Consider the following 14,358-nt stretch of genomic DNA (forward strand, 5'->3'; position numbering starts at 1 on the left):
TCTTGCCTGCATTCCCGTTGCGCATAACATTGTAGTCTTGATGATGCTCATGTCCGTTAAGACCTGGACCTGACCGGACAGGACAGCACTGGACAGCACAGCACAGCAAAGCACTGAGGCCGAAAGCTTAACCCGCTTTTTGGGTGGAAACAAAAGAAAGTGCTCAAAAAGCCGGCCTAGAGCGGCTAGATAGGAAGTTGGTCCGGCTGCCAGCATTTACTTGCACCTCCAACACCACCGACGGGCTTCCGAACAAGTCGAGCAGAACCGCCCTCAGCATTGCACTGCGACGTGTGCTACTCGGCCAAGAAATTGGCCAAAAAAAATTGAAGAGCGAGCCGTGAAACTAACCGAAATATACCCTTTGTCTGTATATATATTTGTAGGAGTATTGTGTGCCGAGTCTTGGCACAAATCCAGCAAATGTATCCATCTATATATGTAAATATATATATAAGGTATATATGTATGCCCGTGCACACTCTCTTCGTCGCGCGAGTGTTTTTGCCACAAGTGCACTTTGAAATGTTGCCGAAAACGGCCAAAATAGAAATGGAATAGAAAAATCAATGGGGCCAAGTGAGGTTGAATGTGTCTGTCCGCTCGTCTAAAGAACGAAGAACTTTTTTTTAAAGGTACTTCACATAAGTATAGGAAAGCTTTAAACACTGCTTATTCCATTCACGAATTTAATGCTTAAATGTGGGGAAAAATCATCGAAAAGATAGGTATCTGAAGGACTTAAGTATAACCTTGAATTTTTTGTGAACTAAGATTCTTTTTATTTACAGTTTGAGCTGATTTGCTTACGAAATAAGAGCCCCACTGAATTGCGAAGTGAAAAGTGTGCCGATTAAAGTTTCTTTATATTCTTTATATATTTATGGTACGCACCTTAGATGCAAAAATTTTTTCCACTCAGCCTTGGCGTGAAATTCTATTTCAATTTGTATTCGAAATATTTGTTAATTACATTTTTCCTTTTAAATTGAGGGGAATTTAAAATTATTTTCTCAGGGCCGAAAAAAGTAGGCTATATTTTTTGAATAGCCTAAAAAACCAAAACCTGCTCTGCCCTCTACCATTAAGGGCCAAACATTTTTCATGGACTGCTGCTGGATGCTTGAGCCTTGCCATAAATAATATTTGACATTTGCCTTGGATGCCACATCCTCCTCCTCCTCCTCCTGCTACTGCCACGGATTGCAAAATGTTTTGATATCAATCATATCCTGCGACGCACAGAAAACGTTACTGCCATTAATTCAATTGAATTATAAAGCATTTTTTTCCTCCTCCACATGACTTCTTTTTTGCAGTTTTGATCAGGAAAACGTTGGTTGGGTTTGTCATTACATATTTATTGATATATTATAAAATGTTTTTGCCCCCACCTCCTCATTCGTATTTCGCATTTTTTTAAAATCGATTGAGTGGCAATCGTGCGTGTCCTGTTTGGCACCCATCCACATTTTAGTTATTTAATTTATATCAGCGTGAAATCAATTTCCGTTTACTGGAGGAGTGGGTGTGGGCGCATTCGGAGCGATGGGGGGTAGCGGGAGGGGTGGGCTGAGTGGCAAAGGAAGCGGAAAATCGCTGTCAGAGCCATCGAAAGTCATAATGTTTATTCAATGGAAAAAACTGATAGTTGCAGGCCAGCTGTGAAGATCCAAACTGATGGGCATACAATGATGGGAAAAAATATTTAAATTTAATGTAATATTGTAGGCTTTTAGGGAAAGAACCTCTAATTAATTTATTTATTAAATAGAACCTGCCTTGTAGGAGGAGAGAAGATAAATATATCTGTTGTAGTCGTGGGAAGTCGTTTAAAACCTCAATTGTGGACATGTGGGCTCTTTGCGAAGGTACTGCTCTGAATACCTAATTTATAAGGGTTCCGACCACTTTTTAAGACCACTAAAAAACTTTGCGAACTGTTTTCCAAAAGTGCTACAGAACCTTTGTCTAACCTTTGTCACTATTTGTTCGCAGCTCATAACAGACCCGGCAGGATACATTTATTAAAGCGCTACAGAACCTTTACTTCAAGAGAGAGAGGCAGATTTCATGCTGGATAATACACTGTGATAGAGATGGCTGTACCGAGACTGTACCTTTCCCATTGTTTGCCAGATTATCTTGGCCAGGCCTTCAGCATGTCTCGGATCCTTGGCTAATGTTCTACGTTGCGTGTGCTTGTTGTTTGCTTTGTAGCTGTTTAACACATGTCCAGGCATCAGTGAATCAATTATGTATATTATATTAAGTATATATAAATCCCAATCTTAGATTTGCAAACATTTACCGTAAGTGCAAGAGCGTGTGCCGACCAAAGCCCAGATGATGGACTCGAATGCGACATGTGTGCGCGCTGGGGCCACACACAGATTTCCTTCGACTTGGCCATCCCATCCTTCGTGTCTTCGTGACGAGCCTCTCGGGTGGGTTTAAATGTTTTGCGTACAGTTGGAGGAGGCGTCTCTCTTTGTGGTACGTGTGTGGCACTAATGAGGCAAAATGTGATTTCCGTTGTACAGATCCGGACTCCTGATCATCAGCCCAGTTGCCGCCGCCTCCTATTGCGGTCTCTGTGTGGTTAGATGGAACTACAATGTTTGCCCTAGATATTGTTCGAAGCCATGCTTTTGGTTTTTGTGGTCATTAAAAACGGCAATCAATCATGTTTTCCCTATTTCACTGCCTCTTCATGTTTCCGCCTCATGAACGAGGCTCGAACAACACGCCAGACACTGAAATTTATGCCCAATGGGTTGTAAAGCAATTAATCAAAAGTTCTCTTTGTTTTTTATTCCCTCAGAAATTGTGTTTAAGGGGCAGTGTAGGCAGGAGATTTTCGTGTGAAAAAGGAAGCAGTGATTGACAGATTTGAAGATTTAAAGTGATATGTTTATTAACCAGCCAGACGAAATTGAGTTGTTTTTGCATTGTGCACAGATATTACGTGGATCTAACAAGGTGTCGATGGGTTCTTAAGGGCTTATTGTTGGGCAACCTTGATGTACAAAGCTGCTGTGGAGTTTATGGATCAATATGTTTCGGGCGTATTGTCAGTGCTCATAGTAAGAGGATTATTATTGCGTATTTCATGTTGATGGGATTTATTTTGAGCTTCAGTAAATACATACAGTAAATACGTACCTAAGGAATTTTATCTATGGTACACTTTATTTCTTCAAATTTAAAAATTATCTAAATCAAAGGTTTTTTTTTTGTACTTCACTGATATTAAACTTGAAAACTTCTGATAGTTATGTACCTAAAGCTTTCTGTCTCAGAAGATATTTTATTTATTCGTATATTTTCTAGGTGAAACAAGTTGAAATTTTCTTTAACAAGCAAAATGGTAGGGTATTCGTCTCCGACCGCGGCTCGCAGTCTACTCGGCTTCGTGGCTTCGGCTTTGTCTGTTCAGCTCGTCGGAGCAGCTAAGTCGGTCCCAGAATCGTACAACGTAGGATCTTTAGGTCTAAAAAATTGTAGCAACAAGTACGCAGTCTTTGGCGACGCACAAAAGTCGATCCCTTGCACAAGCGAATGGTTCAAAACGGAGTGCACAATAATATATTCCATGAGATATTTTTTTTTTGTAAACCAAATATTTTTTATTTTTGAACACCATATTTTATATTAAAATCTGTAAAAAAAGGGTACTAATTTGTATTAACATTATTTGGTTTTCCTTAATATATCTTAAATTAAAATAATCCAACACGAAGGATTTCATATTAAATTTATTAGAATTTGTATTTAAAGCCGTGACAACAAAAATCTTGTAAAATCCAACTCAGAATTCGTGTACCATTTTTGGTTGCATTTCGATGTCATTTGTTAGCCGCTTTGACATTTAACATATCACTTATGCGGTGCCGCAAATCTACTTGCCACTCAGTCGACGCACCTGTCAGGAAGCGCGTGGCTGCCTGCCACTAGTCGGGGGGCGCACAACTGGCAGAGCCCGTGACATGACACGGAGTGAGGTTTTGACTACATTACACATACGCCACGGAGACCGCGAATTTTCGGAGTGCGTAGCTTCCACTTTCCATCCCGTGCTCCACTTTGGTTCTTAATTATGCACATGTGAAATTATATGCGAAGGCATAATTAAATTAAAGCAATTAAAAATATTAAAGCCACATGAGAAAGCTTTTGTGTTGTTGCATCTTTTTGAAAGCCATCAAAACGTTGGAGAGGGCGCAGTAAAGTCCTTATCCTGACAGCTATCTCCCCCTGGTCCTGTCTGTTTGTCTGCGGAAGGCGTTTCCTGTTACCTTATATTAATATGCCAGGCTCTGCCAACTAAATAATGTTCGACACGAGAGCATGCAGGGCTTTCAGAGAGAGGGATATCTACTCGTAAATATAGTAGGGAAAATGGAGACACACTCATTCCACGGCGTGTCCTTGGCTTGTCTGTCTGTTCGCTTGTTTTATCGCGCCTTGCCGCCCGCCTTGTTCTGGCTTCGGTCCTAAGTGGATTTCCATTATAAACATAAGCAAGATTTATTATTCAATTTGCGCACATAATTTGTAATTATTTCCATGGGCATTGACTTTTTTCGACAACTGTTTTTGGTAAAGGATCCAAAATGGTTTCGAATTAAACGGGATTAAGTCAGTGAAGTCGGTCAGGGAAATCGCATTAACTGGAATTACGTTTAATTGAATATAAAATGGGAATAGAAAATATTGGACAAAAGTTGGGCTAGAAATCTAAAGGGATATATTAGCCGATTTTAGGGAAGACTAGAAGGATGTTTAATATTTAAAGATACAATTAATATTTTGCATCGTTCTGTAGTTCTTTCTATAGAAAAAAAATCATAGCCATGACTTTTTTGCTCAATCCTCTACCCTCTTAAGAAACGAAGAAAAATTTTAGGCGTCCCAAAAACTCTGTCAGTGAAGACTGTCATTATTAAAATCGATTGAAAAGGAAAGAGCCGTATTGTAATTTAATTAATTTTAGTTTCTGCCAGTTTTGCACAACTTGATGCAATCTCAGTCGCGCCGCCAGCTGGCTACCATTTTCTCAGCATGGTCTAGTCCCCGCACCCTCGCACCAGCGAGATCTCCACAGTTGTCACAAATGTCCAGAGGGGAAGAAGAACTAGGGACGAGCTAGGGTGCAAGGCGGTAGCTCCTAGCGTAGGGAGTGTAGCAAAGTTTTCCACTTTTCCACTTGCCGCCGTCAGCCCTCATTAACCTTTTCCGGAGCCAACAGAGCAGAACAGAAATGGTTTTACTTGACACCTTCGGGCGATGCTGCCTGGCATATTTTAAACATCTGAACTCGAGCATTTAAACAATCTTATCTGTTTTATGATAATATTTTCACAAATTTAACAAAGCGTTTATGCTGTGTAAACAAAACCCTTTCCATTCCCATTTTCTAAGCGTGTCTCTGCCCTTCGTTCATCAGTTTTGATTTTCATTTGTTCGCTTTCAATTATATATGCAGATCCAATCAATATACTCGAATCTATACGGTCCTCTTTGCATGAGAGTCCCTCCAAGCTTCCAAGCTCCAACATTGATGGTCCCATATAGTCTGGTATTTTTTTTTCCTACTTCCAATTCCTCCACTTTCTGGGCATTTTGACACTTTGAGTGGTTTTAGTTGTCAGTTACACGACGAAAAAAAAAACAAAAAAAAAAAAAATGAGGGGAAAAAGTGTGGAGGAGCATGTCTATGAAAATTCCTTTTGCATAAAATATGTGGCCAGGCAGACAGTCACTTGAAGAGAGAACAGGGGACACTCTGAGCTCTCTCTCTGGCATTGGTGGGGGGATTTTCCGCTTTTGCTTTGCGAAATGTTTTGATGGCATTTGGAAGGATTTTCGTTATATTTGGAACTCAGTTTGGAGAGCACCAAACAGACATTACGAATAAATGAAGCATGATGTATCATAACTTTTACTTATGGAGGGAAACATGTTATTTTGTTGGCTCTGTGCTTGTATTTATATATGGTCTATGGTATCGATAACGAGCCCATTATCCTGTTCCCAAGGAAAACAATAAGTCAGCAGTGTGCTAATCCGAATGTCACTATAAATCTTGTGTACATGTCCACCAAATCTGTGATGCATTGCAGTCTTTCACGCAATCGCTTTAAGACTTGATCCTTGGATATTCTCCTGTCCGCAAGGAGACGTGTCGTTATCAGATGGCCCATTCAGATGCCGGGCCATGGCTAAGATGTCAGCCATAAAAGAGGGTATGCTTCGCTGTATGCTATGCCTGCACATATTGGATATCCAATTTGGTTTAATGCTGACACTAGCCACACGCTCTCTTAAGCTGATTAAAACTCAATTAAAGACTTGGCACTTTAAGGTCGTATGGACACTCTTACACGAGCTTGCATATGATATATACTCACACCCACAGCTCTTTAGAGGGAACCTCCGCACCCAGAGATACTATATCTAACCAAGAGGACGGACCTCCCCACTCGACTCTACGATATTTCACTCTTCAGTTCCGCCTGTGTCCCATACACAAATGCAATTAATTTATGCTGACCAAGCGTTGGTCCTTCAGTGTGCACAGTCCTCTGTGGGGCAGGACATGGACAGGAAAAGTTACGGATAAACTGAGGGAAATTGAGAGAGAGAGAGAGGAGGAACACAAAGAACGGGAGAACGACCGGAGACTATAGGGTCCGGCGGTACGCCTACATTAATCACAAGAAGGATTCACCAGTGCATCAATAAAAATGTGCGACAAAAGCCATTAAAGAACAACTACTCGTACATTCAGGCTGAGAGAGCAAACGAAAGCATCATGAGAGCACACACACAAGAGTGTGTGGGGGAAAAGTGGGGGGGAAAACTGACCAAACCGTAGCGCTCCTCTTAACCCATAAAGTGGGACATCAATTCGCCCGACTGCTTTATGGCACCCATGTGAAAAATTTACTCTAGTGCAAAATGACAAAAACAAAAAATTAAAAACCAATTTTCGACGCCTGTTAAATATTTAATATCAAAGGCTTTCACTTGAAATATTCAAGTGTTTCGTTATATATTCATATGGTATGAGATCGTGTGTGGGCAGACATTAACTCTAGTCAAGTGAAAGTCATTAAGAGCAATTTCACGTGGGCGGGGAAAATACAATTAAACCGTATAGAGAAAGCGGAATGTCATGCCAGGATGAGGATGAAACTGACGTTGTGGATGAGTCTGAATGAGTGGCCATTTAACCCACCATCACCAACCATTAAAGGGGTAAATTGTGGAGAAGGTTATGATGGTCCAGAGCCTACGAGCATGTAGATAGACATATTCTGTGGTAGACTCTTTAATTTTATGGGTTGTGTCATAGGTCGGTGTTCGTAGTTTGGTTCCAAGGAGATGTGCTTTAATGAATCATTTATGAAATGAATAGCCAGTTTTATGAGATTTGTTGAATAAGATGTGGAACTCTAGGAATGCCTTAAGCTATATAAGTTTTGTAAACTTTATGACTTTATAACTTGGGGATGTGAATATGTAATCCAATTTGATAGTAGAGATGCATAGATTCTAGGCTGGTTTTTGGAGTTGTTTAACAAGTTTCAAGAAGAATATAGCCCCCTGCACACTCACTTTCCTCGCTCGTCACTCGCTTTTCTCGCTCGTCACTCGCTTCCCTCGCTCGTCACTCGTTCGGCTCGCTCGCTCTGATATGAGTAAGATATCAGGCCACGACGACGAGCCAACAGTTTTTACATAACAGAGAGATATGTAAGTACAAGCAGCACTGCCAAAATAACAACATCATTTCTTATATCCCCCCGAATTCCCATCCAATTATGTGCTCCACTTTAAGAAAAACCCATTCGATTTCTCCAAAGGTCTGCCTTCACCGATCAAACCCTTTAGGAATGACATCTTTCGAGCAACAATCTCTACTATGTGACATTTTGTGGCAAGACAGCTGCACTTTGCCACTTGGTTGTGAACAGAATATCCTTCTAGCACTGCCCTTCCCTGTCCCCAACAAGGAGACATGTAGCTGGACATCGTGTCGACCAACGGGAAGTGTTTCGACCCCTCCCAAGCTGCTACCTGACTGGACTCGCTGATTAGATGATACCCGATGATGGTGTGGAAATGGTAGAGGGAAAAGTAGATGGCGACGGTAGACAGACTCCTGCCATCATCAAAATTACATCATCCAATTTCAATTAGACGCAATTCGAGCTCCAGTCAATTAGGCGAGGTATTCACTGCAGAGTGTTGAGCGTTTGCTAATGAGCAACTCTAGTCATTTTCATTGCTGCTGCTGTTGCTCTAGCCCATCATCATCAAGGTTAATTAAAACATAAACTGTTTTAACTGAATGTTGTAGTAGGAGAAAAAGCATCCATCCCACTCCCAGAGATGGGTGGTTCTCTCCTTGGATGGATGGATAGATGGATGGATGCCTCTAAGCTGCAGCAATCACACGAAGCTCAAGTCGGTTGCTGTTGATTAAATTGAAGCCTTCACAGCTCAACCTCCTTCTTATGCAACAAATTATGCGTTGCTGGAGGTCGAATTTGGGTTTGGGTTCTGGGTTTCTTCCGCTTGGGTTTGGTTTTGACACCCAGTCGAGCCCCAAGCCGATTTCATTAATTATTCAGAGCACAGTTTCTCGGTCTTCCCCCTGGGGGTCTCCCACTGCTGATTTAACAGCCGAAAGCATTAGCCAGCATTCTCTCTCTCTCCTTGGCACTCTGCTCTTCCGCCGCATCGTCGGTGTCAACTTAAGCATGTGCCGACTGTATAATGAATTGTGTGTAGTTCATGTTGATGTAGGTCTCTGATGCTTATTCTCTGTTCTGCTCCTGATGTCCCGAATTACTCACTGGAATTGGTTTATATTGGATTTGGCTTAGATTGGCATGAGGTCCCCCGATCATAGTTGATTGCTTTCTCTCAATTGATGAAATTAGTTTAACGAAATTCTGTATTCATTTATTCTATTTATAGAGATTTATTTTCTGCAGACATTCGAGAGCTTTAAGCCTAAAGAAAAGTTGTCTGGAGAACGCTGGTTCCATTATATTTCTAGGGTCTATAAATAATTATTTTTTAAGAGGAATTTTGTAACATTTCCAACAAACCCAAAATGTTCACACTGCTTGTATCTGGTTAACATATTCCATTGAATATTTGGTTGCGTCTTCATAAAATCTTATCACGTAACCCAAACAGTGCCCGCCATTTCCGTATACATAGTGCATATCTTTAATATCTGCTGCTGTAATCTCACCAGCAAATTAGCTTCATCTAGACGAAGGACGCTAAATCTTTTATTGCTCCTAACCTTCATTAGCATATGACAGCTATTCCCAGCCATAAAGTGTCCCTTACTTCCTTGAACTTTATTCTTTAATCCCTCATGGCTTGGCAACTATTCAGGGCAGAGCGTGCTTTGTTAGCGCTCGGGGTTCCTTTCTTTTGTCAAATTTTTATGGCCAATGCGTGTGAAAAAAAGGGATACCTTTGCGGCATGGAGATCCCACATCGTGTGTGTCTGTGTTGTGTATTTGTGTTTAGCATATCAAAACGGCAATCTTGCATTGGTTTATCCTGCCCATGGGTGATGGTTACCCAGATGCGGGTACCATATACAACGAGTGAACGAGTACAAATTAAATTCACAGCTCATTTGCCATGCAACAGCGCATTGCTATCTATCGGATGCTGGTTTTGGGTTTTCGGATATGCTTTCTCTGTTACTTTCTGGTTTATTTATGGAATTAATTACCAAATTTCGCATTATGTGATTCACAGGCTCTGCATATGCGAAAATATATACATCCGTCGGTATGGTGGCCTCTGTGGTTTGTTCTGGTCGTTTCTAATGAGTTTTATACATATAATATGTACAGACATTTATGTGCATATATAAACTGTTCGTTCTACGAGCATGTTCTGCTTTGGGCACAAACTCGTACATATTCTAATTAAGTTGTTTTCGGTGCTCCACCCATAGACACAACAATATAATCTATCTAAATGAGTTTGTTGCATAAATATCTACATTTGCTAATGGGCTGGCGATTTTGCTACCAGAATAGAAATGTTTATATTTGCTTTTGATGTGTAATTAATGACGAAAGAGAGAGAGAAAGCCTGAGCGTTGAGCCAAGAACAATGCATTTGGTTCATTAGAAGAAGCGGTCTATTTTAGTTGATGAAAGCTCTTAAGGGGAATTAAGAGATTCAGAGTATTTTGCGAAAAAATAATTTGGGATATCATTTTTCAATTAGTTTATAAGTGGCTCTGAGTACTAAGCTTATTTTAATTGGGGAGATCTTTCAATTTCATGAAACAATATTTTCTGTGTATTAAAAATAGGTTGATGAAAGTCTTTCGGGTAATCGGGAGACTTTTTGGAATTTTATTTTGGTATTACTTTTCAATTAGAGCTAGGATATTGTTTTTCAATTAGGAAACATTCGAAATTGATTGAATTTTAATACTTGTATTTGGTGTCAATGCTGGGATCTAGAAGTCATTTATGCTGATGAGAGAAATGGGAATGGTGGATAAAAAAAATACTAGATATTTTTAGCTATAAATTTAAATGAATTTCAAGAAAAAATGAATCTATTTAAGTGTTCAATTAATTTAAATTGTATAATTATTCATGGATTTAATGGTTGATTCTTTTCAGAAAATTAATCTAATTTAATGGGCTTTCAGTATGATTAGAGCTCTTCCTTTTCAATGATTAAATGATTTTTCTCGTTTTAAATCATGCTTTTTCTAAAAACATTAAAGGCTCGTTCTTTAAGTACAAGTTCAACATGCTCCTGGCTGGTTCCCACCAAAGTTTCCCCATATCTCAGCCTTATCGCATAACTGTAAAGCCGTATGGCAGCCCGTAATGAGCTTCGCGAACTCTGAAAGAAGCCACCATTATTATTATTCTTATCGGAGGCAAGCAACCCACCATTAAAGGTCATTGAAAGTGTCATTTGTCATTAGCCGAATGCAGAGTGAAGTGAAAGCTGCTGATGGCCACAAGGCCACAGAAACAGTGTGTGCTCCTCCATGCGATGGGTGGCTGTGGCTGTGGCTGCGGAAGCCGCAAGGAGTTCTCCTATCAGTCGTCGTCCAGTCGCCCTGACTTTTCCCTTTTCTCCAATGCAATGCTCATTCTTTTTATTCTATTTTCTTGCATTTTTTTGTGGTTCGTAATTAATTACGAAACCCGGAATCTTTTTCGGTGGCCAAAATTAGTTACTGAGTGCTTTTCAGCCACTCCTTTGGGGCATGCAGGTCTCGTTCTCTCTCTTTTATGTGTGGTAAAACTTTTGTCCTGTCATTAGTCAAATTTTGTGATTTTTCTTGCTGTTAGTTTTTATCGGGTCTTCCGGGAAAACCTGCCTCAAATTTCTTGGTTGAATGTTTTCCATTCAGCGGCTGGGTGCTGGCTGTCCTTTGCTTTGGCTGTTGCCGTGGCACCTCTTCTAATTAAAAGTTGTTTGACATTTTTGCGGTTTGTTATTTACGTTCTTTCCATGTTTTATTTGTTTGGTCTGTGCTTGCACTCGCTCTCTTTCTCTCTGTCTCTTTGATTAACTCTGCTCTATTGTGTACTGGCTTACCCTCCGCATAACCCGCATTTTCGTCTACCTTTGCTCATCTTTTGTCATGCCATCTGCGGTATTATGCAATTCATAAAGCTCTGCTGTGGTTAGAAGGCTGCTTGCGGGGTCATGCTGGTTTTTCCATATGTAAGATTTATTAAAATATTCTCAGATTCGGAAAGGATGGAGAAGTAGAGCGAGGGCTGGGTGTGCCAGGGACTTACCGCGAGGATTACTCCAGCGATTCTCTATGACGAAAACTATGATAATGATTAAATCTCCGTGGAATCCTATATCATCTGACAAAAGTCAGAAGGAAATATTATGTGTAGGAGCATCGAAAATTTGATACTCAGTGTAAGAGAGAGAATGAGTAAGCGCGTATTTGTTCCTTCTTGCTATAATAATAATCCAATCTGTTCCAGATTCGTCAGTCTAGAAGAGAAGTGGTCATTCTCTACGAGGGGCGTTGCAAAATTTCGAAACAAACTTTATTCTGTGGGATATCACAAGAGTTTGGATACGAAATATCGTTGTTCTAGCTCTGAGAACTAGGAGTCAAACACGATGGAGGGACAGGCAGACATGGCTCAATCGACTCGGCTTTTGATGCTGATCAAGAATATATATACTTTATTGGGTCGGAAACGCTTCCTTATGGACGATACACACATCCACTTTCAGCACAAATCTAACCCCTCAACCTATTTTGAGTATCGGGTATAACAATTATCTGTTCCCCAAAAATGTTCTAAATACGTTTCAGTGGTTTCGATGAGCATATTTTTGATAAATTTTAATTGTATCCTGAGATCTGTTAAATTAGTCATTAATCCTTTTAAACTCTTAAATTGTCATCTTTCTTTTCCTCAGTAAAGGAACATAATTGGTCAAATCCTCTTCCATATTGCGCAACAGGTATGTCCTCTGCTCAATAGGATCCCCTCCGAGCATTTTCTCCTTGTATTCGGGATCGTCGCATCTGTATCGGTTGCAAATTTTCTTGTAGCTCTCTATCTCACAATCCAGATAGTCGTTTGCTCCCTCGGATATTTCACCGCGCAGCGCGCGACGAATGCACTCCCTTAGGAAGGTCATGTCGCAATAGCGGTTTGTTATCACAGTTTGACTGGTTTTCTCTCTGTCAGACTCCTCCTCGGAGGCCTCTGGTTTCCACTGATTCGTCGGGGTGCCATGAGTGTTGTGTTGCTCGATCTGCTGTTCCTTCTGTTTCGATCGCTTGAAACCGTACTCTTTCTGTCTGGATCCCTTGATCGCGCACTCTTTCTGGCTTGCGAATTTCGTTTTACAGGATTTCAATGGACTTTTATAACAAATTTCATCATCAAAGTATTGTTTGTCTTTAAGAGATAGTGGCGTCTTGAGATATGATGGATAAACATGAGGGGCCTGCCCGTTGATGCAGTTCCGCTTAAGAATCGAACGTGTGGGCATAGCAGAATAAGAATCAGGAGGAGCCTCTTTGATGGCACTGCCCAAATCCTTAGCTGTCACACCTCCTCCTTCTTCACCTGATGGGGAGAACCCTTTTCCTTTTTTACTTGCCGCCTTGACGCGAGGGGGCGCCCCGAAGGTGTCGAATTTCACGCTCGACGGTTTGTAGTAGGCGCCCGACTGTTGCCGCACATGGGGCGCTGGTGGAAAGGTGGCAGGATCATAGAAGGTTTCCTTCTGTGGCTGTTCCTGATATCGCTGCCGCTGTTGCTGGAATCTCTGCGGTTCTTCTGCCCTATATATCTGAGGTTCTATAACAGGTCCTTGCGGTTCTTCCATGAAACGCTGTTGTCTATCCACCGCTTCCCGCGGTTGTTGGCTTGAAGACTGAGGACTTTCCAAATTCATTGTCTCAAAGGGTCGCTGTGGTCCCCGCGTCGATTCAAACTGCTGCCTCGACGCATGATTTGATCTGAATGATGAATGATTCGATGACGCATTAGTCGAGGTGTCCAGAATTTTCATCAAATTGAGTTCTTCCGGTGGCATCTGCTCGAAGATCCCGTACAGGCTCTTCTGGTTTAGGCACACACTCAACGCACTAATGTATCCGTTCCGCAGGCACGCCTCCAGCACCGTGTCGCACTTCATAGATGTCAGTTCATTGAGCCACTTCCTCGCGCATTGGCATTCGCGGGAGTTGGGGTGGAATGCCTCCTCCGGTTGGGGGCTGCACTCCAGCATCACAAGGCAATCACTTATGCGGAGATTTACCTTGGCATCGTAGACCGCCCGTGGATGCTTCTCCTGATTTTTTTCGTCACCTCTTTCTGACATCGTATTGCGACTGCCTTTCGAACTCCCCGGCTTCGATTGTCGATGTTGCATGCTCGCGTCGTCGCTTTCCTTGGGGGAGGATGCCCAACCGCCATCAACTTTCTTTGGAGAGAACATAGTCTAAGGATCTAGGGATCAGAACTATTTCAGATTACTTAGTAGATTTTTTTTTAATTTTTTTTTTACTGAAATTTTGGAGTATGTCTATTTTTTTAACGAAAAAGAACAACTATTTTAAAATTGAAGGAAAGGAAGGGGTAGATATTTCAGGGATATTTCTAGAGATTGTTCGAAGAGTTGGAGGGGAAAGCTTTGTCCGGAGAGTTCTATGGATAGTCCTAGGGATATTTCGATATATCTTGGGATATCTAGATAGATCTAGGGATTATAGCTATTTGGAGTATCGGTTATACAAAACTTTTCAAACTACCCACTACTGAATATCATATTTGTTTGTTTTTG

The 14,358-nt window shown here is 41.1% G+C and overlaps 2 protein-coding genes across 7 annotated transcripts in view; one reads left to right on the top strand and one right to left on the bottom strand.

Moving 5' to 3' along the window:
- Positions 1-14,358, top strand: part of wwk (white walker) — a 36,522-nt gene that overhangs the window by 10,157 nt on the left and 12,007 nt on the right. The window lies entirely within an intron of this gene.
- Positions 12,370-14,077, bottom strand: LOC117184017 (uncharacterized). The gene is made up of 2 exons (XM_033379943.1): positions 12,862-14,077; positions 12,370-12,825 (listed from the first exon to the last, which is right to left on the bottom strand). Exons 1-2 carry the CDS (start codon positions 14,011-14,013, stop codon positions 12,451-12,453), a joined length of 1,527 nt encoding a protein of 508 aa, XP_033235834.1. The 5' UTR covers positions 14,014-14,077; the 3' UTR covers positions 12,370-12,450.

This window comes from Drosophila pseudoobscura, chromosome 4 (genome assembly GCF_009870125.1).
Source record: "Drosophila pseudoobscura strain MV-25-SWS-2005 chromosome 4, UCI_Dpse_MV25, whole genome shotgun sequence".
Classification (NCBI taxonomy): Eukaryota; Metazoa; Arthropoda; class Insecta; order Diptera; family Drosophilidae; genus Drosophila; species Drosophila pseudoobscura.